The 25,856-nt window shown below is 42.1% G+C and overlaps 2 protein-coding genes across 5 annotated transcripts in view; one reads left to right on the top strand and one right to left on the bottom strand.

The window, feature by feature from the left end:
- The window catches only part of txndc11 (thioredoxin domain containing 11), an 85,930-nt gene extending 82,610 nt beyond the window's left edge, over positions 1-3,320 (top strand). Inside the window, exon 12 of the mRNA XM_072268965.1 lies at positions 2,098-3,320. Within this exon, the coding sequence (XP_072125066.1) occupies positions 2,098-2,674 (577 nt within the window). The 3' untranslated portion in view covers positions 2,675-3,320. The remainder of the gene's footprint in view (positions 1-2,097) is intronic.
- On the bottom strand, positions 2,900-25,566 carry snn (stannin). Of its 4 annotated transcripts, none has more exons than XM_072268967.1 (3): positions 25,348-25,566; positions 21,595-21,865; positions 2,900-4,447 (listed from the first exon to the last, which is right to left on the bottom strand). In XM_072268967.1, the coding sequence occupies exon 3, from the start codon at positions 4,348-4,350 to the stop codon at positions 4,090-4,092; it is 261 nt and encodes an 86-aa protein (XP_072125068.1). In that variant the 5' UTR covers positions 4,351-4,447; positions 21,595-21,865; positions 25,348-25,566; the 3' UTR covers positions 2,900-4,089. The 4 variants fall into 4 exon arrangements, 3 of the variants coding, with proteins under 3 accessions (XP_072125068.1, XP_072125069.1, XP_072125070.1); XM_072268968.1 differs by having other exon boundaries at positions 21,595-21,743; XR_011887288.1 differs by lacking the exon at positions 25,348-25,566 and adding an exon at positions 25,134-25,223 and having other exon boundaries at positions 4,354-4,447.
- Between the last annotated feature and the right edge of the window lie 290 nt (positions 25,567-25,856).

The raw sequence follows: 25,856 nt of genomic DNA, 5'->3' as shown, positions 1-25,856 counted from the left end.
GTAATAAATGGGCTTGCAGATCTTTTACCAGGTATAAGCTGTCACAGTAACTGCCTTTTTTTGTAAAATTTGCGAAGTAGTTTGCCTACAGTTTTCCAAGTTATGCATTATTCAGAGTTGTATTCTACGTAAGTTATTCAAAGTTTTGGATTGGAGTATCTTTGTTCACTAACTTGTGGAAATCTGAAATCAAACTAACAGGGACGATGAAGTATGAAGTATGATAAATGTCCTGGTTATGACTTGCAATGACATGTACATATGTTGATGAACATGAGATAGATTAGGAAGAATGTTGCTCAGAAGCCTGAACTCTGAATCCTTGTAAATGGATTTTACTGCTAATTCTGAACTGACCTGTCAATGTCTTCCCTTTTTAAGTGCTGATGAGTTTGGAAATCCTGAAGCCTACATTTACTTGTGGGATTTTGCTCCCAAATCTGGAGCCATGTTGTACTTTGTGCAAGTTCCTTGTGCTAGTCAGTGGAGATTCTACAGCTATGAACTACGTGAAGTAGAGTTTTCTTATTTTCCACATTTATTTTTAAGCTATATTTGCAGCATTCCATTTCTAGGGTGTTTTCACAGCTTTTAAACATTTCTGAATGTCAATGAAATTGAGAAGTGGTCTGCTTTGATAGACACCAAAACTAGGAAGAGCTTGTTATAGTTTTTTTTTCCAGATGTTTTAAGGCCCAGTTGTTCAGAGTTTCACTAACTGGCTTTGGGGTTGTGCAGTTTTTGCCCCCATATTAAACATATCCCTTACCTGCAAACAGAAATATCAACCCCAGTTTTAATGATTGGAATCTGCATGCCATACTGAATTCTGAATTGTCTTATTCTCATCACAGCACATCTCATCGCATTACGTAACCTAGTCAAAAGTGGCGAACTGAAGGTAACTGCAAGGAAACAACATATACTGCTTCAACACCCTTCGCCCTTGTCCTCAATCTGGTGTTGATGAGACCAATGTATTTTTTTGATGTGAAAATCTGTGGTAGCTATGAAAGGAACGCTTTCCCATTTTAAACTAACTTACAATTTCAAGTGACAATTAATTCAACTTTTGAAATTTCAGTTCTACATTGATCATGTGTTCATCAGATTAAACCAATGTTTAAATGTATTTATATGTGGAGGGAATTGAAACCAGCAATGTGAGCTTTTTTTATTGCCACTTAATGCCTCTTTCAGCAATGCATTATGACTGACTTGAAATAGAAACTATGAACCTTTTTGCTTTCCTTTTGCTATCATCTTGAAAAGCACTGCTTTCTTCTAAACTACAAAAAAAGTACTTTTAATTTCGTGTTTGACTAATTCAAGTCAAGCATTCAGTCTCTTAAAACTTTAATGGAGAAATAGCTGTGGGAGTTTCTTCATAGTAACTGCTACAGGAAAGCAGCAGAAGTCTCAGACTGAATAATGGTAGGTTGTATTGGACAGTATTTTCAGACACGCATGCCAATTAAGTGTGTTAATCTTCAAGACAGATTACTGAATGCAAAGCAAGTCAACTAAGCTTTGTCTACTGGAGGATGACTTTTGCATAAACTGTCAAAGTTCATGCGTGAGTTAGTGCTGCAGAAGATCACTGCTTCCTGTAGATTAGTTGCCATTCAAATTGCAAAGCTCCATTGAGGAAAACAAAATAGTGGGATTATGCCTTTTTAAAATGCCCCCCCCACCCCAAAATCACAAGTAGTACCATAACTATGACATTTATTTAATCCGTTCACTTTTGGAAGTTTAATTGAACCTTAATTGTTTTCTTATTAAAGATGGCATAATTTTAATTTTTGTAGTTTTTGAGGTAAGTGTGTGGAAAACACTGCTGAGTTTACAGTAGAGGAGGATACATTAGGGACATTTTAAGAGACCCTTAGATAGGCACATGGAGGGCTGTGTGAGAATTGAAGATGGATTGAAATTGGAACAAGATTAAAGATTGACATTTCATCATGGATCCTACGTTCTATGGTTTTAGAAAGCTCCTGTATCTAGGAATGGTGAAAAATCCACAAAGAAGAATGTGAGGAGAAAATGGAGAAATATGCATATTTTAACTTCTTTCCTTTTTTCTTTAAACAGGAAAGACTTAAGTGTGAAGTACCCAGAGGATCTACCATTAACTGTCCCCAACCTGGTGAGGTTTATTCTACTGCACTCTGCCCAGTTAGTTCAGCAGGACCCATTCCACTCCTGTAACCCAGAGTGTATCCAGAAAGCAGCTGAGCTGCAGAAAGACCGCATTAGCCAGCTGGAGGAGGAGATAAAGAGGCTCCATGCAGAGATGCAGGTGTTGCACCAGGCTGAAAAACAACTGGCTTCACAGCTGTCTATGTCTAGGCACGAGGAACACCAACTGAAGATCCACAACAAAGCTCTACAGGAGAAAAATGAAAAGCTCAAACATCACAACGAGAAACTAAAAGATCTGTACCATCAGAGGAACACCGAGCTAGCTGAAACAGCAGCAAAATTAAATGAGCTTGCAGCAGTATCAAAAAAGTTGCTCAATGAAAATATTTTACTAAAAACTTACATGGCTTCAATTGAAGAGGAGCTGGAGATAAATACCTACCCTTCCTCAACACCATTTCCCATTGAAGAATCTGAGTTATCTTCCACTCATTCAGAAAGTACAGGAGCTGAATCTCCAAACTAGCTCCACAAACATTCAGGATGAAGACTGACTTTAAAAAAATTTGAGCCATACTGCTAATGTTTTTAAAATGTACTTGGGCCATGATTTGAAGGGAACTGGGCTTGGTGTGGGAGGAGAAAGAAAAACACCTGCTAATTTTTATCAAATGAGTAAATTTCTTCATTCTGATAACCAGTTCTTGTAAAACAATATCAGGTTCTGAGCTTAATTTTTTTTGCAGTTAAGTACTGGTAAAAGGGGAAATTCTTTATTTGTTTACATTGAATATTGCACTAATGAAATTTGATTACAATGTACATAGAGTAAGTTCATTTGTAAAAACTGAATTACAGGAAAGAATATTATGGTAGAGTACCACAATCAAGTTTTTAAATTAAACCATTTCAGTACTACAAACCCCATTTATACATGCGTTCAATTTTAACAAACTGCTCAGCCACCATTGTTGTACAGACCTTCCGGATCATTTGTAGTTTCCAACTACAGCCTTCTCCATCATAGGCCCTGATTAGAATCAGTTTTTTTTTTAGAAAGTGCTTTGGTAGCATCCTAGCAGTCATGTCATTTCAGCACAACCTCATGCACAAGTTAGAGAACAATTCTGCAGTCTTCATTGTGCAACTCTGTAGAAATGATTCCTCTCTTCCCCCCCCACCCCCATTCCCTGCTTCCATTTCCTAAACTAAAGATCTTGCAGAATCCAATTTAAGGGGTGAGAGACAAATCTGAACTAGTTCTGCCACAAATAATGACTGTAACATCAGGTTATTTTAAAACAAACACGTGAGATTCTGCAGATGCTGGAAATCTTGAGCAACACACACACACACACACACAAAATGCTGGTGGACCTCAGCGAGACAAGCAGCATCTATGGAGTCGACAGTTCTGTGCCGATACCCTTCAACAGGAGTTAAGTTAAAAACCAGATTTCTAATTCTGTAGCTGCTTCTCTTCCCCTCCCCCAATTCCAACTTGGCCTCAAGCACAGGAAAACACTGCAAGATTATCAAAACCAGGGCTGGTAACACTTACAGCAGATCATTTTTGCTTTTCAGAATACAAATGCTATTGTGTGGAAAATGGACTAGAATTTCAACCTCATCCCCACACACTTACCCCCCCCCCACTAAAATCCACAGGTTCAGTAAGAATGAAAATTACAGTAGCTACTGCATTAACACAAGCTTGCGGGCTTAGAATTCAAGGAGGAAACACTTAAGTTTTAAATGGCTAGTCTTGATTTCCTTTAACATGCAGTTGCAGATCAGATTTCTGATTACACCAGGTCCAGCTGTAATGCCCTTTTAATAAGCAGCTTGAAGAGATTTAAACTTTCACAGTATGAAGAATGAACTGACTACAAATGTTTAGTCCAAAACAGCAGACGCTGTCACATGAACTGCAACTGCAGACTAGCCGTGGCCTTCCGAACCATTCGCTGTCAGCTTGGCTTTCCGCTCGACCCGGGGCCCTTTCGCAGAGTACTGCACCAGCAGAAAGGGCTCTTTGGTTTCTCCTTCCCCCACGATGCTTTCCTCGTCTTCTGACTGGCCTATTCGCTGCAAGCGCAGGTAGCACCAGCAGCCCAGGATCAAAGCACCGAGAGCTGCTATGGCGATAAGAATGACAATTACTGTGACCACTCCGGTAGTGGGGCTGTGGTCCATGGACATGGTAAGTGTCTGTGAGTCTTCAACTTCAAATTTTGAAAAGGAGGTTTCAGCTCAGTGGCTGGAGAAGGTTCTGTAGATGAGATGCTTGTAAAAGAATCTGCAATGGAGGGGGGAAAAACAAACATATTAGTATGCTTTCCTCTTTTTTTAAATAAGGATTACCAGTTGGCATATCAACACAAGTACTCCAGATGCTGGCAATATAAGTAATGGAATAAGTGGTCAGGTAATAGCAGGGGAGAGAAGATGGAAAAAAATGCTCAGGTCAGTGACTTTATCAAAATACAGATCAATTGAAAGCAGCCGGAAACTTGCACCTCTTTCCACTGGTGCTGACTCGCCTGCTGAGAACTTACTGCAAGCACAGGAGTTCAGATTGTACATGCCAGTTTCTGCAAATAATCTGATCTGCATATTTGTTTTTAAATTAGGACTGAATAGGTTTGTGGGAGCTCCTGTTCTATTAAAAGATTTTAATGAGGAAAAACCTACAAAAAATTAGGTGATTAATTTTCAAGTTCCTTCCAAATAAGTAGAATTTTTAAAGAAAAAGTATGTGCTAGTGTTATAGTACTTAAATTTACCATGCTAATGTTTTCCCCTGAAAGGTTAAGGCCAATTTCCCCTGTATTTTAAGTATAGGAAATAGTTCTAAGAATCATTAGCAGGGAGGGGGGAAAGGAAGGATAACATACAAGTTGGCAGAGTTTTAAAAGAACAGATTCCTTCATACTAAGCTAAGCTATGTTGCATGCAAACTTCCAACATAGCACGACAATGTTGGTTACTTAAGATAAAGGCATAGCAAATCGCTAGGTATAGAATAGCACATTAGGTTAAATCACACACACCCATGCACCCCAGTCTGTCCCAATGTGACTACACTAACCTCCCTCTGCTTTGAATGTCCAACTGAGCTGGAAGCCTCACTGCTCCACCCATTTATTGCAGCACGATCAGAACATTGAACAACTTTTTTTTTGTTGGGAGGTTCTGTTTTATTTAGAGAAAGCAGCTGAAGTGTATCCACCCTCAACCCCGCAGCAGGATAGTTCTGTGGTGTGAAATAAAAGTGCAGAAATCAGCAACTTGCTGTCAGCCGGAGTACTATCTAGGCTATTACGCATGCAAAGTATTACTAATAGAACAAGCTGGGGGTCAAGCAAGAAAGTGGGGAAAACTGAAATCCCCACTCCTCATAAACGAACAAGGAAGAGATGCTCAGATTTGTACAAAGTTTCCAGTGAGAATTTACTGCTGCACATTTAATAACAAAGCCACTAAAAATTCATCAGATCTGCATCAAAGTTGAAAGTAAATTTATTATCAAATGTATATATTACCTTGCGATTCATCTTCCTTTTGTGCATTCACAATAGAACTAAGAAATACAATAGAATCAAAAGAACTACATACAAAGATTTGCAGGCAACCAATGTGCAAAAGCAGACAACTTGTGCAAATACAAAATACCGTAATTAAATAATACTGAGAATATGAGTTGTAGAGTCCTTGAAAGTCAGTCCGTAGGTTGTGGATTCAGTTTAGTGTTGAGGTGAAAGAAGTTTTATCCACAGTTGTACAACAAAGCAATGTTTCTCCATGCTTTAATTTTGCTAAGGGATCTCAAAATCTCAATTCATTACCTATTATAGAATAGTACAGCACAGTACAGGCCCTTCAGCCCACAATGTTGTGCCGACCCTCAAACCCTGCCTCCCATATAAACCCCCACCTTAAATTCCTCCATATACCTGTCTAGTAGTCTCTTAAACTTCACTAGTGTATCTGCCTCCACCACTGACTCAGGCAGTGCATTCCACGCACCAACCACTCTGAGTAAAAAACCTTCCTCTAATATCCCCCTTGAACTTCCACCCCTTACCTTAAAGCCATGTCCTCTTGTATTGAGCAGTGGTGCCCTGGGGAAGAGGTGCTGGCTATCCACTCAATCTATTCCTCTTATTATCTTGTACACCTCTATCATGTCTCCTCTCATCCTTCTCTCCAAAGAGTAAAGCCCTAGCTCCCTTAATCTCTGATCATAATGCATACTCTCTAAACCAGGCAGCATCCTGGTAAATCTCCTCTGTACCTTTTTCAATGCTTCCACATCCTTCCTATAGTGAGGCGACCAGAACTGGACACAGTACTCCAAGTGTGGCCTAACCAGAGTCTTATAGAGCTGCATCATTACATCACGACTCTTAAACTTTATCCCTCAACTTATGAAAGCTAACACCCCATAAGCTTTCTTAACTACCCTATCCTCCTGTGAGGCAACTTTCAGGAATCTGTGGACATGTACCCCCAGATCCCTCTGCTCCTCCACACTACCAAGTATCCTGCCATTTACTTTGTACTCTGCCTTGGAGTTTGTCCTTCCAAGTGTACCACCTCACACTTCTCCGAGTTGAACTCCATCTGCCACTTCTCAGCCCACTTCTGCATCCTATCAATGTCTCTCTGCAATCTTCAACAATCCTCTACACTATCCAAAACACCACCAACCTTTGTGTCATCTGCAAAACTTGCCAACTCACCCTTCTACCCCCACATCCAGGATGTTAATAAAAATCACGAAAAGTAGAGGTCCCAGAACAGATCCTTGTGGGACACCACTAGTCACAATCCTCCAATCTGAATGTACTCCCTCCACCATGACCCTCTGCCTTCTGCAGGCAAGCCAATTCTGAATCCACCTGGCCAAACTTCCCCGGATCCCATGCCTTCTGACTTTCTGAATAAGCCTACTGTGTGGAACCTTGTCAAATGCCTTACTAAAATCCATATAGATCACATCCACTGCACTACCCTCATCTATATGCCTGGTCTCCTCCTCAAAGAACTCCTTCAGGCTTGTTACACAATCTGCCCTTCACAAAGCCATGCTGACTGTCCCTGATCAGACCATGATTCTCTAAATGCCCATAGATCCTATCTCTAAGAATCTTTTCCAACAGCTTTCCCACCACAGACGAAAGGCTCACTGGTCTATAATTACCCAGACTATCCCTACTACCTTTTTTGAACAAGGGGACAACATTCGCCTCCCTCCAATCCTCCGGTACCATTCCCGTGGATAATGAGGACATAAAGATCTTGATTTCAAAAACAGTTTCCAGTCCATAGATGTAGACTATAAGTATGGCCACGGGCACTAACATTTATTCCAAATATAATTGAACGGCTGAAGCTCATCTACACTCAGTGGCCACTTTATTAGGTACACCTGTACGTCTTGTTACTGCAGTATCTAATCAGCCAAACGTGGCAGGAGCTCAATGCATAAAAGCATGGAGACGTGGTCAAGAGGTCATCAGAAGAGGGAAGAAATGTGATCTAACTGACTTTAACCGTGAAATGATTGCTGGCGCTGGATGGGGTGGTTTTGAGTATCTCAGAAAAGGCTGATGTGGAATTTTCACACACAACAGTCTCCTGAGTTTTTAAGTGAATGGTGCAAAAAACAAAAAAAAACACGCCTTGAGTGGCAGTTCTGTGGGCAACACTGGTAGTGACAGAGGTCAGAGCAGAGTGGCGAGAACGGTTCAAGCTTGACAGGAAGGTGAAAGTAACTCAAACAACCAGGCGTTACAACAGTGGTGTACAAAACAGCACATCTGAACGCACAATATGTCCAACCTTGAAGTAAATGGGCTATAGCAGAAGACTATGCACATACATTCAGCTGCCACCTTGTTAGGTATAGGAGGCACCAAATAAAGTGGCCACAGGGTATACAAAGGTGGAAAGCCAATCTGCCAAAGCATAGGGCACATGCTAATCTTTGAGATTGAAATGTTAAGATTGGAAAGAGCTGCAAAAGGAGACTAGGCACTGATAAATGCTAGCATATTTAATAAAGTGTCCCCAGTCAACATGATCAAGCACTATCATGGGATTATTATAAGGGTGCTATGATAGGGGTGATGAGTTCCTTTTAGCCATAGACAAATTTGAGTTCTTAAAAGAATCTCTAGCAAAATAATTCTCAAAACATTCAGTTCTGGTCACCTCATTATAGGAAGGATATGGAAGCTTCAAAGAGAGTGCAGAGGAGATTTAACAGGACTAGAGGACGTGTCTTGTGAAGATGGGTTGAGTGAGCTAGGGCTTTTCTCTTTAGAGAGTAGAAGTTGACCTGATAGAGGTGTACAAAATAAGAGGCATAGATCAAATGGACAGGCAGAGACTTTTACCCAGGGTAGAAATGGCTAAAACAAGGGGGAATAACTGGAGGAAAGTATGGTGGGGGGGGGGGGGGGGAAGAGGAGCATCAGAAATGGTTGTTTTGTGTTTTTTTTTAAAAGAGTGGTAGGTTCATCGAATGTGCTGCCATGGGTGATGGTAGAGACAGATACATTAGGGACTCAAATAGGCATATGGATGAAAGAAATATGGGGGCTACATGGGAGGGAGATTAGATTAATCTTGGAGTAGGTGAAAGGGTTGGCACGGTGTTGTAGGCTGAAGGACCTGTATTGTGCTGTACTATAGTGTTCTATGTATCTTTTTTATAGCCAATATCTTTTTGATACATCCACTCCAAAGTAACAGAGCAACTGAGAACTAGGATATTTGCTGCTAAATGTCTATAGTCCTCATTCCCTCCCCCCCCCATACAAAAGGAATCTTATGAAACACTACTGTATTGGATAAAAATTATGAAAATACACAGTACAATATTCATTATAACCCCTCAATAAATAACAACGTTCTTTACTTGAGGCACAGTGAAAACAAGGATAGTTTTATTGGAACTGTATATAACACCACAGCTTAACTACAATTCTGGTCACCATATTACAGGAAAGATGCATTTGCACATTTTAGAATGTAAAAAGAGATTTGAGGATGCTACCAGAACAAGAAAATTAAACTGAGGAAAAATTGGATTAACTCATATTTTCACTGAAATAGGATGTGGAGAGATGCAATTTCTGTACTTGTAAAACTAGAAAGACCATATCTTGAGTTCAAAAACCAAAGGATATGGTTAAAGTAACTGCTATTAAATTTAGAAGGGAAATGAAGAAATACGTCTTCAAAAGTGGAGAGGGTTTGCTGAAGCGTGGTAGTGTTTAAGATGTATGTGGATCAGACTAAGAAAAATTTCTCTCCTCTTTTCCCCGCCTCTTTCACTCTCCCCCTCAAGTCAGTATGGACACGTAGCTCCTAAGCAGTGGATGAATGGACTTCCCCATGGTGGTGGCCCCCAGTGAAGACATTGGCTCAGATTTGATATACCACTGCGCAATTTAGCACCGCTAAGAGTTAACAGGCATGATATCGTTAACCTTGCAACTATGCACCCAAATGCTGGAGGATCAAGTCTGCAGAATTCCTCAAGTTTACCTCTCACCCTAACTATGTTTATGAGATTGCTATCAGAATGCACTACCTTGCAACACCGAAAATTACTTCATAAATATTACATTGCACTGTGCTGCACTGGCAATATCCCAAAAACAAATAGGGATTTTCAGAATGCCTGCTTTGAAGTTTTCTGCATCAGGAACTACAGACCTCACCTGAACTCAAATTGTCCTTCAGACCAAACCATTCAATTCATGAAGTGAAGTCACCACAAGGCTAACGTTAATTCTTCATCTAAATGTAACTTACTACATGTTGCTTTGTCACTTGAAGGTGAAGGGAAAGTGGTAATTAAAACGCCACTTGGTTAATTCAAAATGAAGCCCTTAAATTTGACCTTGGTAGAACCAGTTAAGCACAGGCCTAATGTTTTTACTAGCACCTGGTGCAGAACTCAGTTTTCTGGATATAAAATTGAGATAGAGTTATTGAGCACTACAGCACAGAAACAGACCCTTCAGCCTATCTACTCTGTTGAATTATTACTCCACTTAGTCCCATTGAAAAGAATGTGCAGAACTAATATAAAAACATTGAAATGTATACCTATTACTCTCTTCCTTGGTACATTCTACCTATAGCAATAAATCAGATTCTAGACAAGTTTCCATTTACCTTTCAAATGTGGAGGAGTGATCAACAAACAAATGCTCCAATAAATCAAAATCCTATTGGGAGTCAAAAGTCTATTTTCTTGTATGCAGTTACTAGTGTTTCCAGATGTGTAAATTGTTTTGAAAGAAAATTAAGCTTTAGGTCTCTTCAGCCAATTCCCAGGTGGCAGCTGGGATGAACTGTTGGAAAGCCTTGGCAGAGGAATGCAAACCAAGACAGGATGGAGAAGTTTCAGTCAGTTCTAACCTGCAAAGCTTTTCTTCACTTTAATTGTGAAAAGCAGGTCATTCTACAATTAAAGTATCCTATTCCTGGATTATAGCTAGTGTGAAGCATAGTAACTGATCACTTGCACTGTTAATAAGCAAACTGTATGATGAAATAAAATTTCCTAGAATATAACCTGCATGGATTGCTTAAGTCATATGAAGATGATGTTTTTGATATTTGGATGGCTCAGTGCAGTTTTTGAAATTACTTGGACAAACTTTTAGTACTTTGGAGGTTCCGTCAGGACAGCCATACATTGTGTAAATAAATTCTCAGAAGTCTGCTAGATCTCTTTCTTCAAACCCATCACAATAAAATGCATAGGTCAGTGATGTGGGGACTGAGTTCTTATATTATTCGGCATTTATGAACAAGAATTTCCTCACTATAGATGACCAAAACTACCATGATGACTCCTAATCTGTTCCAACCACGTGTAGTTCTAGCCAAGCTTCAGAATAGATCTATGCTAGTACTGTCACCAATTTCTATCCCTGTAGCATCTCACTCCTTTTGTTACCTTTAGATCTGGCTATTCAACCAACCATGCATCAATCTTCTCAGTGCATTGATTTATTCAGCCTCACTGCCCGACAACCGATTTCAACCTTGCCTAATCACAGGAGCATTTACAATGACAATCTAACATCATTGGACTGGGAGGAAGCACACACATGCTGTACAAACCCCTTACAGACCACAGCAGGAATTGAACCCAGGTTGCTGGTACTGTAAAGCATTATACTAATCACTACGCTACTGTGCCATTCTGTACTATGTGGGGATGGGGGTATGTATTCAAGTCTCATTCAAACATCATTGTTACCTACACCAACTCAATTCCTACTGATTTTCATAACGTTCCTACGAAGTGTCTTCCAAAGCGCTTCAAAAAATGCTAAATGAGTAATAGTTGCTTTTCATAATTTGCAAGATCTGCTGCTGGCATCTTCAGGGAACTCTTGTTTGATTAATAGAGCAAAGCAAGGCAGCTTAGGTTTGTCCTGCTAATGAACTTCTGGGAAGACTGTAAGTTACTTTTAAATTTTAGAGAGGTTGCTAGATTGTACATCTGTGATGGTGTATCCATTCAGGAAATCTGATACATTTTTACAGTATGAAAGAAGGATCTTGATGACTTAAAGCTCCTGTTGTCGCACCTTTGCTAGAGCCATGTGTTGGCAGGAAGTGACAAGAACAGAACCCTGCTCCATAAATACATACCCTCTCTCAGAAAAGAAATATGCCACAACAACCCTTCGCTATAAAACAGGCTTACTTTGGTATTCAAAGCATTAGACCTTGTGCTCAACAGGCAAACATCAAAGGCAATTTTTAAAAATAAAAATGTGAACCAACTTAAATCAAATGGTGTCATTAATATGACATTTCTCTTACGGGCAAGCTAAGATCTAGATACTCAGTGACCACTTTATTAGGCATACCTATACACAAATATCTAATCAGCCAATCATGTGCAGCAATTCAATGCATAAAAGAACGTGGTCATGGTCGAGAGGTTCAGTTGTTCAAACCAAACATCAGAATGGGGAAGAAATGTGATCTAAGTGACCTTAACTGTGGAATGATTCTTGGGTTTCAGAAGGGGTGGTTTGATTATCTCAGAAACTGCTGATCTCCTGGGATTTTCATGCACGACAGTCTGTAGAGTTTGTGGAGAATGGTGCCAAAAACAAAAAAGAAACATCCAGTGAGCAGCAGTTCTGTGAGCAAAAATGCCTTGTTAATGAGAGAGGTCAGAGGAGAATGCCAGACTGGTTCCAGCTGACAGGAAGGCGGCAGTAACTCAAATAACCACACGTTATAAGTGGTGTGCAGATGGAACCTTGAAGTGGATAGGCAACAGCAGCAGGAGACCACACCAGGGCCACGTCTGTACCTTATAAAGTGGCCACTGAGTGTATATGGAACTTTTTGCATCTGAGAAGAGGAAATCAAATTTAGGAAAGTAAACATGGGGTTGTGTTAATTAAATAGAACACTCCTTAAAAAGGTGCATTTAAAAGTTGTCCTTCACCCCACTGGATAATCAAGCAGAACTGTTTCCAACTCTGTCTAAATTCATGGATCAAAAACATTGCTTTTGATTTATTTGTAATTTAAATTAGTTTGAAAACAAAAGCAATAAGCACCTCCATTTTAACAAACATCCGGAGAACAAGCTGTTAAATTAGTACATTCACAAGGTAATTATTGACTACTTTTAGAAATGTCTCAAGAACATTCATAGTGTAAACCTGCATGACACACAAAACAGCAAAACCAAAAGAATGGAACAACCTTTTTAATGTAACATCTGAAACTGGTTTCCACAATACACCAAAAGCAAAAACAGAACAACATACCTAGTCCTTGACGACCAATGTCAGTGAAGGATAACTATACATGTATTTTATATCTTTCATTACTATCTTCACTGAACTATTCTCAATCCACCATCTAAGTGACTGAAGCAGGTTCACTATTATATCACTTGAATGGGAAACTACCTCACATTCACTTTGAGCTCCCCTCCTGTTGTTTCCCATTGAACCACAGAACATTCAATTCCTGTCTCTGACTCCACCGCAACTAATATTGTAAATAGTTCTCCAACTGGGTGCAACCACCCATAAACACATCTAAAATCCCCTTTTAGTTGGGCTGCACAGTGGTGCAGCTTGTAGAACTGCTGCTTCAATGGTCCAGAGACCCAGATTCAATTCTGACCTTCAGTGATGCCTGTTGGGAGTCTACATGTTCTCCTCCTGACTCCAGGGGTTCCTCACGGTGCTCTAGATTCCTCACACATCCCAAAGTCCATAAGACATAGGAGACATAGGCCTGTTGAGTCTGTTCTGCCTTTCCATCGTGGCTGATTTATAATCCCTCTCAATGCCATTCTCCTGTCTTCTCACCATTTCACACCATTACTGATCGTGTGGATAGCCAGAGGCTTTTCCCAGGGCTGAAATGGCTAACACGAGTGAGCTTAATTTTAAGACACTTGAAAGTAGGTACAGAAGGGATGTCGGCTACGTTTTTCACACAGAGAGTGGTGGGTGTGTGGAATGCACTGCCGGCGATAGTGGTGGAAGCAGATACAATAGGGTTTTTAAGAGACTCTTAGACAGGTACATGGAGCTCAGAAAATAGAGGGCTATGCAGTAGGGAAATTCTAGGCAGTTTCTAGAGTAAGTTACATGGTCGGCACAACATTGTGGGCCAAGGGGCCTGTGCCGTAGATTTCTATGTTCTATGTTCTAACCCATCAACCTCCACTCTAAATATACCCAATGACTTGGCTTCCACAGCTGCCTGTAGCAATGAATTCCACAGATCCACCACCATGTGGGTTGGTTAATTGTCCATTAGACTGCCTTTCGCATGCAGGTGGATGGTAGGAGCTTGGGAGGGGCAAGTTGAGGAGGATGTGGAGAGAATAAAACTGAGATTAATAGGATATTACAGCACAATACAGGCCCTTCAGCCCACAAAGATGTGCTAACCTTTTATGATCGTATGGATCCAAGGAAACATGGCTATGTGGATTCAGAATTGACTTGCATACCTGCAAACTTGTTAATCAACCCAACACTCTACTTCCTCATCCATGTCATTTAGAAAAATCACAAAGAGTAGGGGTCCTAGTACAGATCCCTGTGGAACACCACCGGTCACTGACCTCCAGGCAAAATATTCTCCATCTATCACTATCCTCTACACTAATTATGTAGTTTTTAAAGGGTAGTTGATGGTTAGTATGAACTTGATGGGTAGGGTCTCTATGATTAAATCAACATCCTCATCTCCAGCTTCAAGTTCTTCAATATGATGTTGTCCCCTGGAACCATACCATCCACACAAGCAATGGAGCTCCAACCAAAGCAATGGAAAACAACTGGTCATGTTTGACCAATCTATTGGAGTTTTTCCAGGAGGTTACCAGGAAAGTGAATGAAGGGAAGGCAGTGGATATTGTCTACATGGACTTCAGTAAGGCCTTTGACAAGGTCCCGCATGGGAGGTTAGTTAGGAAAATTCAGTCGCTAGGTATACATGGAGAGGTGTTAAATTGGATTAGACATTGGCTCAATGGAAGAAGCCAAAGAGTGGTAGTAGAGAATTGCTTCTCTGAGTGGAGGCCTGTGACTAGTGGTGTGCCACAGGGATCAGTGCTGGGTCCATTGTTATTTGTCATCTATATCAATGATCTGGATGATAATGTGGTAAATTGGATCAGCAAATTTGCTGATGATACAAAGATTGGAGGTGTAGTGGACAGTGAGGAAGGTTTTCAGAGCCTGCAGAGGGACTTGGACCAGCTAGAAAAATGGGCTGAAAAAAGGCAGATGGAGTTTAATACAGGCAACTGTGAGGTATTGCACTTTGGAAGGACAAACCAAGGTAGAACATATAGGGTAAATGGTAAGGCACTGAGGAGTGCAGTAGAACAGAAGGATCAGGGAATACAGATCCAAAATTCCCTCAAAGTGGCATCACAGGTAGATAGGGTCGTAAAGAGAGCTTTTGGTACATTGGCCTTTATTAATCAAAGTATTGAGTATAAGAGCTGGAATGTTATGATGAGGTTGTATAAGGCATTGGTGAGGCCGAATCTGGAGTATTGTGTTCAGTTTTGGTCACCAAATTACAGGAAGGATATTAATAAGGTTGAAAGAGTGCAGAGAAGGTTTACAAGGTTGTTGCTGGGACTTGAGAAACTCTGTTAAAGAGAAAGGTTGAATAGGTTAGGACTTTATTCCCTGGAGCGTAGAAGAATGAGGGGAGATTTGATAGAGGTATATAAAATTATCATGGGTATAGATAGAGTGAAGGCAAGCAGGCTTTTTCCACTGAGGCAAGGGGAGAAAAAAAAAGAGGACATGGGTTAAGGGTGAGGGGGGAAAAGTTTAAAGGGAACATTAGGGGGGGCTTCTTCACACAGAGGGTGGTGGGAGTATGGAATGAGCTGCCAGACGAGGTGGTAAATGCGGGTTCTTTTTTAACATTTAAGAATAAATTGGACAGATACATGGATGGGAGGTGTATGGAGGGATATGGTCCACGTGCAGGTCAGTGGGACTAGGCAGAAAATGGTTCGGCACAGCCAAGAAGGGCCAAAAGGCCTGTTTCTGTGCTGTAGTTTTTCTATGGAAAACAATTCTAATATTCCCTTTCTCAATGTTGACCTCTCTTCACCTTCAACACAGTAAACCTCAATCTCATACCTATGATAATGAAGAGTGGGGCTGCCGTTGTTTAACCCTGTTCTTATACATACAGTTATGGTTGGTTTATCATGACCTGGTATGGAAACACCAATGTCCAAGAATGGAAAAATGGAAAATCCTACAAAAAGTAGTGGATACAGCCCAGTCCATAACAGGAAAAGCTCTACCACCACTGAACACAATTGCAAAGAGCGCTGCCACAAGAAAACAGCATCCATCAAGGACTCCACCATCCAGGTCATGCTCTCTTCTTGCTGCTGCCATCAGAAAGGAGGTACAGGAGCCATAGGTTCAAGAACAGTTATTCCCTTTCAACCATCAGGTTCCTGAAACAGCGTGGATAACTTCATTCACCTCAACACTGAACTGATTCCACAACTTATAGGCTCACTTTCCATGGCTCGACAACTCATGTCCTCAATATTTATTTGTTTGTTTGCATTTGCACAATGGTTGTTTGTTGGTCTGTGTTTTGTGTTAAATTTTTCATTGATACTACTTTCTTTGAAATATTGCAGAATATTCTATTTTATTTCTTTGTTCTACTGTGAATGCCTGCAATACAATGAATGTCAGGGTATATGCTGACATACTTTGAACTCTGAGCTTTGGCCAGAGCTTAGGGCTACCTAATAGCCTCTACTTCTTCCTCCCCAATATTACAGGATATAATGGGTAAGTCATTCAGCATCCAGGAAGTTCATTGGTCCCACTGCCCTAACAACCACACTCCCTCAAGTGCTTAATCACTTCTTTTTAAGACAACAATTGAGTTAGAAGCAGTTAGACATGGAATTTTGGAATAGCTAGCATAGATTTGGGAGGTAATAATAAAGGGATCTCAATGGAAAGTAAGATTGGAAGTGGAGACAGGTCATTTTCAGCAATATTTTGGTATTAATCATTTGAAGGGGGTGGGCTGACGGCAACAAATTTGAAGACGGGATGAGGAGTCACCTGAGGCCCAAATCCTATATCTTGTTCTCAAATGGTCAAATATTTTATTGCCGCTGAAGGAAATTATTTTAAAACTGCTGCAATCATGCTTGGATACAGCATTATCAACAATGAAGAGTCAGGTCTCACCACAAAGATGCAGGCCTTTCAGCCCATCCCTGTCCATGCTAGCCAGAACAGCAAGTCCCGCTCAGTGGGCGTTTTAGAAAGCAGCAAATATCTGCATCAGAAATCTATCCTTTACCTCATCACATGTAACAAATCAATATATACTCACTGGCCATTTTGTCAGGTACTCCCGTTCGTTAATGCAAATATCTAATCAGACAACCCTGTGGCAGCAACTTAATGCATAAAAGCATGCAGGCATGGTCAAGAGATTCAGTTGCTATTCAGACCAAACATCAGAATGGGGAAGAAATGTAATCCAAGTGACTTTAACCGAGGAATGATTGCTGGTGCCAGACGGGCTGGTTTGAGTATCTCAGAAACTGCTGATCACCTGCGAATATTTCACACACAACAGGCCCTAGAGTTTACAGGGAATGGTGTGAAAAAAAAGGCGGGAAGGTGACAATGACTCAAATAACCACACGTTACAACAGTGGTGTGCAGAAGAATATTTCTCAACGCAGAACACGTCAAACCTTGAAGTGGATGGACTATATTACAGCAGAAGGCTACGAATCTGCACTCAGTGGCTATTTTATTAGATATCTCCTATATCTAATAAGAGTGACTACTGAGTGTATATGAAGCATAACAACATACACAAAATTCTGGAGGAATTCAGCAGAATAAATAGTCAAAGTTTCAGACTGAGACCCTTCATCAGGCCAGGTTCACTGTTAAAAACAATTTTTGAAGTAACGATTCATGACTATTAGCCACTAAGTATCCAGCCCACTGATAAAAGTTGACTTGTTGCCCTAAGCAGACAGAATTGGTGGCAATTGCTTCAAAGAATCTCTAACTCCAGTCCCGATCAGAATCTATCAGCCTTTCTGGCATCCTTACGTTTGTCTCATTATATATCCGGTCCGAATAATAAAATTGTTTCCTTCAGACTTCCTCCCTGTATCTAAGGATTATAAGAGCTCAAAGGGGTTAGGCAGAGGCTTGCATGCCTCAGTGACCCAGAGAGCTATGCTGGCTGGAGTCAGGGCCTTGTGCTTTGGCTCCTGGTAGGGTCACCCATGCCAAACAGGTCAAAGGGTAGAGGCCAGAGTGGCCCACCAGTCCTCCAGGTTTGCAAGTTCTGCTCAGGGCTAACAACCCTGACTGGTCAAACAAAACTGTCACGGATGAAGAATCCTTCTATTTCTGAGTGTGATGGTATTCCTCAGTCTCCACCCAGGAGTTGCAAGACTGATAGTAGTGAAAGCTACTGACACGATGAAGGAAGCCATGAACACTGCCAGAAATGGAGGGCCTTCACTGCTCTCCTAAACATCAGCACCATTAGCACAGTAGAAGTGGTTAGGTATCATTTTTCTTAAAGTATATTACGAAGGCACATGTGCAAGTTTTGCTACCTAGTCCTGGAAAAATAATTATGAATTCTTTCATATTTAGCAGCAATGCCCTTGAACTGTTTCAAGCCACTATTCGGCATGGAGTCACACAGAGGCCAGACTGGATAATGATACACGGTTCCAAACCCCCAAAGAGCACTGATAAAACCAGATGGGTGTTTGCAAGAATCTGGCCAACACAAGCTCACCATTACGGCCACAACTTACTAAGATTTTCACTTGTAAATTCCTACATGTGTACCATGGAGAGCTTTCTAACTGGCTGCATCACCGTCTGGTTGGGGAGAGAAGGACTGCTGCACAGGATTGGAGTAGGCGGCAGAGAGTTGTAAAATTAGTCAGCTCCATCTTGGGCACCAGTCTCTGTAACATCCAGGACATTTTCGAGGTCTGATCCCTCAAAAAGGTGGTGCCCATCACCAAGAATCCCCACCACCCAGGACTTACCATAACCATAAGATGATAAGGTATAGGAGCAGAATTAGACCATTTGGCCCATCGAATCTGCTCTGCCATTTCATCATGGCTGATCCATTTTTCTTCTCAGCCTCAATCTCCTGCCTTCTCCCCATACCCCTTCACGCCCTGACTAGAATCTATCAACCTCATAAAGACTTGGCCTCCACAGCTGCCTGTGGCAACGAATTCCACAGTGAGTTCCCCTCATTGCTACCAACAGGAAGGAGTTACAGAGTCCTGAAGGCAGACACTCAGTGATTCAGGAACAGCTTCTTCCTCCCTGCCATCCGGTTTCTAAATGGACATTGAACCCATGAACACTATCTCACTACTTTGTTACTTCTATTTTTGCATAATTTATTTAACAACTTTATATATATATATACACACACACTTACTGTAATTTACTGCAAAGTTAACAACATATGCCAGTGATATTAAACCTGATTCTGATTCATTATCCCACAGATAAATACAGACAACTCCCGTACGATATGGCCGCCTGGGGCGTAGTGGCATCAGTGCCAGACTTCGGAGCGAAGGCCGGCTCCCCAGGCACACTGTCCATCCGTGCTGGATTGAGCATCAAGCTAGCAACTCGACCTCGTAAAAAAGAAATTGCCTGCTACAGAAACATCAACAGCAAGAAGTTGATGGCCTATGCTCTCTCGTGAGTTTAAAAGGCAATTTCCTTTCCTTCCCGTGCAATGGCTATTTGGCAGAAATTTGCTCACACAGAATTCAAGGGCTGCACAGTAGCATAGCAGTTAGGGCAATCGCTTTACAGCAGCAGTGATCACCGATCAAAATTCAATTCCCACCACCATTCACATCTTAGAAAAGATGCAGACAAGGTCAAACAAGTACCGAGAAAATTTACAAGGATGTTGCTGGGTTTGGAGAACCTGAGTTATAAGGAAAGATTGAATAGAACTGGACTTCATTCCTTAGAACGTAGAAAATTGAGAGGAGTGAGGAGATTTGAGGGGTGCAGATAAGGTAAATACAAGCAGGCTTTTTTCACTGAGGTTGGGTGAGACTACAACCAGAGGTGATGGGTTAAGGGTGAAAGGTGAAAAGTTTAAGAGGGGAAACTTCTTCACTCAGAGGGTCATGAGAGTGTGGAACAAGCTACTGGCACAAGTGGTGCACGCGAGCTCGATTTCAACATTTACGTGAAGTTCGGATAGGTACATGAATGGCAGGGGAATGGAGGGCTATGGTCCCAGTGCAGCTCGATGGGAGTAGGCAGCTTAAATACTTATGGCATGGACTAGGTGGGCTGAAGGGCCTGTTTCTGTGCTATGACTCCATGACACTGTCCCTGAGGAGTTTGTACATTCTCCCGTGATGTGTGGGTTTCCTCCGGATGATTCAGTTTCCTCCCATATTCCAAAGACCGACGGTTAGGGTTAGTAAGTTGTGGGCATGTTATGTCGCTGCTGGAGGGATGGCGACACTTGTGGGCTGCCCCCAGCTCACATTCATCGATTAGATTTGCTGCAGAGTCATGTCAATGTACATGTGACAAATACATCCAATCTTTATATTTAATCTCTTCACAAACCACCACCCAATAATTGGAAGTATGGAATAAAATTGGCCCTCACAGAACCTGTGAGGGAGGAAAGTAAATAAATCCACAAGATTTGTTTTTATTCCAATCTGCACTTGTCGACCTACTCATAGATCACAGAAAAAAGTGATACGGGCCAATTTGAGGAATGTAACTTCCACCCCCCCAACCCATTCCTCCCCGCGGCACTCATCTGTAATAAACCATTAGTACTTCAATATCCACTCAGTTCCTACAGGCTAATAGTATGTTAGAGTTCAGTGTGTCATCCTAACAGATAAAAGCACCTGAAAAAGCAGCCTTTTGCTGCTTAATTATTAAGTTTGTTAGCAGGCTGTGCAGTTCTCAATGGGTAACCACCTCCTCCTTAGTCCCAGGACTAAGAATGGGTTTCTTATTTGAGGACAATTTAAATATACTTGTTTTGCAATCTTAAGCGTCATGGAACACTATAGCACAGAAATAGGCCCTCCAGCTCATCCAGTCCGTACTGAACCGTTATTCTGACGCGTCCCATCGACCTGCAGCTGAGCCAATGTCTCCCTTACCCCTCCCATCCAAGAACCTTCCCAAATTTCTCTTAGATGCTGAAATCAAACCCGAATCCAGCACTTCCACTGGCAGCTCATTCCACACTCTCACCACCCTCTGAGTGAAGCTGTTCCCCTTAAACATTTCACCTTTCACCCTTAACCCATGACCTCTACTGGTAAGTCTCACCCAACCTCAGTAGATAAAGCCTACTTGCATTTACCCTATCTATACCCTTCATAATTTATTATACCTCTTATCAAATCTCCCCTCATTCTCCTGCACTCTAAGGAATAAAGTCCTTTATTAGTCTCAAAGTAGAATAAAGTCTTAAAGACTTTTCTAGTGTACCTATATCACAGATTCCATTAGATGTCCTTTAAGGGTTGCTGGCTACAACTTATCTGAGCGGAACAGAAGTTACATTAATTCAGTTGCCCAAACCTAACTCTCTGGAACTCCCGTCCCATGAAACCTCTAGAGCACTTTAAAACCGATCAAGAAATATGGTCCACAGTTTATGTCAACATCCAGATCTGATATTTACACACATATACTGTTCCATGCACAAAATGCACACAGCGTGTTGGGTAGGGATGGGGGATGGTGAAAAGGGGTGGGGGGGGGGGAAGCACAGGGATAGATAGCTAACAGGCAGAAACTGCAGCTCATTTAGCAGAACTCTCACCTCAGTCTGACAGATCTGAGTTCGACCCTTACAGCAGGAAACCCCCGAGCGCAAACATCCAGGCTGATACTCCAGTGCAGTACTGACTGAGTGCTGCACTGTCAGAAGTGCCAATCGTTGAGTTGAGACTTCAAACCGATGCGACAGTGCTGTTTCAATGAAGAGCAGAGGAGTTACTCCCGGTGTCGTGGCCAGTATGTGTCCATTCATCAACTCTACTTCCTTATTATATTTGTAGATACTTGCTGTGCTTAACTGGTCACTGCATTTTCTGCATAAGAGAATAACGACATTTCAGTACGGATCTGACTTGCCTGAAAGAGCTTGGGACGTCCCAAAGGGGATGAGGAACACACCACAGCAGAGCAGATCTTACCCATGTCCGCGACACCCCCACCCCTGGTTCAGAGAACTCCAATATGCCCACCTGTGAAAGGGGCTAACAACTCCATCCATAAAAACCCGGTGCTCCAAAAACGCCAACAGAAGCTCCGAAGACCTCATCTCTGGGAGAGGAAGGATCACCGATGGGCTACACCTGGGGGCAATTTGAAAGACCGGTCCAGGGTAGAGGACTCTGGCCAGTTGCTGGCAGTGGCCTGAGCCCAGTGGAATTGACTCAGGAAGGGGGGGGACTCAGAGAGGGGTAAAAAGGATGACCAGAAACATAGCCACAAAATCCATATTTACTGAGCAGCCTTAAACTGGTCTAGAGGGTTCATGGGGCATGAGTTCCAGAGGTTGGGCAGCTGCATTCATAATACAGTGCAGAAACTAGCTCCTAGTCGTGTCCTGACGAAGGGTCTCGGCCCGAAACGTCGACTGTACCTCTTCCTAGAGATGCTGCCTGGCCTGCTGCGTTCACCAGCAACTTTGATGTGTGTTCCCAGTCATGGCAGGACCACATTACTCATCAACTACCACTCATACTAACCCATTTTATTGTGGAACTCAATACCCTACTCACTTCCATCAACACCAGTTCGGAATGTTATCTGCTTACTTTGATCATTTGCACATTTTTTCCCCATACATTGGCTGTTTTTTTCTTTTTTAAAAGGTTCTATTGGGCATCTGTTGTGTGGCTGCCTACAAGGAGAGAAATCTCAAGATTGTATATAGTATACAACTTCGATAATAAATGTACTCAGGACTAAAACTTCAAGACTCAGTTAACACTTTTAAACGGTAGCTCAAAACCTATTTATTTAACCTTGCTTTTAACTAACATCCACAGCATTTATCTTTTACTTCCATGTTTGCAATTTATCCCATCATAAAGCGCTTTGAACTACATCATTTGTATGAAAAATGCTTTACAAGTTATTAATATTATGAAGAAAATTTTAAAACTTTTTTTCACCGCTCCTGCTGGTAAAACCTGAGGTGTGGGCAAAGCCAACCATTTCTCAATTGCAACGAACTTTCCGACTTTTCTAGTGGTGTTCAGTATTGTGGCTTACTGAAGATTTACATAGATATTGCTGTGTAATCCTAATTGCTTAATGCTATTGTGTAGTGCATTTGGGGTGTCAACAGTTGTAGATATTACCGTTGACACAATGTATTATAATAATTATTACCATCATTCTCCCCAGATTCAACCGCTCATCCAAACACAGGGGCAATTTACAATTACCAACTAAACTACCAACCACAACATCTTTGGGATGTGGAAGAAAACTCAACCATCCAGAAGGGAACCGACGCAGTCACAGGAAGAGCATGCAAACACCACACAGACAGCACCCAAGGTCAGGACTGAACCTAGGTTACTGGAACCGCAGAGACTAGCCACAAGGGTTCAAATAGAGTACCAGCCCGACCACCAAACGTTTGTTTTCTAGCTACGCCAAGCCCTGTAAGGAGGGTCCCCACAGGCACTGAAGAGGTTCCAGAGGTTTACAAACTGATCCTGGGAAGGAAAGGTTAACCTGTGGGGAGAATTTGAAGGTTCTGGGCCTGTACTCGCTGCAGTTTAGAAGAATGAGGGGAATCTCGGTGAAACCTACTTAATATTGAACAGCCTAGATAGAGTGGACGTGGAAAAGATGTTTCCAATAGAGGGAGATTCTAGGACCAAAGTGCACAGCCTCAAAATAGTAGGACTTCCCTTTAGAACGAGATGAGGAGCAATTTCGATAGTCAGGGGGTGGTAAATTAGTGGAATTAACTGCCACAGATGGTTGTGGACGCCAAATCTTTGGGTATATTTAAGGCAGAGGTTGATAGCTTCTTGATTGGAAAGGGCATCAAAAGTTATGGAGACAAGGTAGGGGAATAGTGTAGAGAGGAAATAAATCAGCCATAACTAAACAGCAGGGCAGACTGGATGGGTGAAATGGCAAAATTCTGCTCCTATGCCTTATGCTGTCGGGATGTTCCAGGAGTTAGAGCTGCTGCCCTGTGTTCCATCTGGCTATCAGGAGTGATAGTGTGGAATTTGCAGGTTCTCTCCTCCACTATGAGGGTTCCCCTAGGGATTTTTTTTTCTGATTTCCTCCCACATCTCAAAAGGTGTCTTGGGGGTTACTGGCAACTGAAAATACTCCTTTATGTAGGGCAACGGCCAAAAAAGAGTTGAGGAGTACAAGAGAGGATGTCTGTAAATAAGGAGAGGCCATACAGGGCTAATTGCTCCTCCCGGAACCAGGATAAGCCCAAAAGAGCAGCGCGAACTTTTGTAGATGTTCCTTCAGAACGTGGCTGTGGGACAAAACCACAGATTACAAGCTGGCAAGAAGCCAAGCATTTGCTTCACCTACAGTCCGAAGTTGTACGGGCAACCTCTTGAATTTCCGCTCAAAAGGGCTTGAAATTAGAACTGACAGGCAAGCAGCAGTTTTGTGGCATTTTAGCACTTGTATTGCCGCAGGGCCGTGAAATTTGTCGAAAATGTACTTTCATTAAAATAAAACATCTGATTCCCTAAACTGATACAGTGACCTTACATTTTTCACGTGTTTCCCTTCAACATTTGCTTACGGTTGAACTACCAGTATAGATCAGGTTTTACACCAAAAAAAAGCCAAAGCGCTTGTGAGCAAAATTCGTTATAAAGGAATTTTACATTTTGCCAAGGGGACTGATGTAAACAAAGAAGATACGCGACGTTATGCTGTTCAATATTCTAACTGCTTCAGAAGTTATTACTAAAAGAAAATCACTTATAAACAAAAGACATTCGCCTCTTATTTTGTAATAGTCAATCACCTAAACATGACAGTGCATGCACTGCCTACGAAGTATCTACCAGACACAAAAAGACACCCAGGGTGGTTTTCCAGTTGCGAATTTAAAAAGAGAGCGAATTGGCCATATTTCCGTAAACAACTAGGAAATCGATTTCAAGGCAGTCTACAATCGCAAAGACTCGGTTCCCATGCAACTCTGCAATGGGATGAACACCATTAATTTTTAAATTCCTGCTGAAATCGCATCACAGCTCGCTGCGTGCGGAACATGCAAAAAGAAATATAAGAAATTTCAACCCATTTCCCCAAAAAACCTCACATTATTCAGCGGCGCGGTGTACATACCCAATTAGCCGCTGCACAGTTTTACGACCCTGATACTAGCAATGCCATTTAATATCGCGGTTTAAACACTGCGTCGCTTTGTTTCTCCGATCGCCAGATCCTGCATTGCTACAAAGGTTTCCACTGCGGAAAGCAGCGCCCCTGCAGTATATATTAAAAATGAAAGCGTGCAAAGACACATAGAGCTCAGGGCTCTTTCATAAATATTGCTCACCATTTTTTGCATTCTCCAAAGAATCGCCAGTCAACGTGCCACTCAGTCCTGGGTTATTGCAACGTTTGCTACAGGCGGGCGAAAACTCCCCAGCACCATTTCCATACTGCTGCCCAATCTTTGCGGTGCTTCCCGGGCCACCGTGCGGCAAAAACTCCCCCTGACGCTCTCCGCTCGCCGCTCCTGTCAATTTCCTGCAAAACTGCGCGTCCAGGCGCCGCCCCGGGGCCGCTCGCTCCCGCCGATGATTGACGTGCAAGCACCGCCCCGGGGCCGCACGCTCCCGCCGCTGATTGACGTCCAGGCGCCGCCCCGGGGCCGCACGCTCCCGCCGATGATTGACGTCCAGCGCCGCCCAATCGGAGGAGGGCGGCGGCGGCGGCCAAAGGCAAAGAGGACCCCGGGGCGAGGTGAAGGTTCCATTTTGACACACAGCCCGGAACAGCTGCGGTGTCTGCAATTAGCTCTGTCCCTGCAAACTGCACATTTCCACCACCCGGCACCATTTT

This window comes from Mobula birostris, chromosome 9, assembly GCF_030028105.1.
Source record: "Mobula birostris isolate sMobBir1 chromosome 9, sMobBir1.hap1, whole genome shotgun sequence".
NCBI classification, from domain to species: Eukaryota; Metazoa; Chordata; class Chondrichthyes; order Myliobatiformes; family Myliobatidae; genus Mobula; species Mobula birostris.
This window is presented reverse-complemented; position numbering and strand designations above follow the sequence as displayed.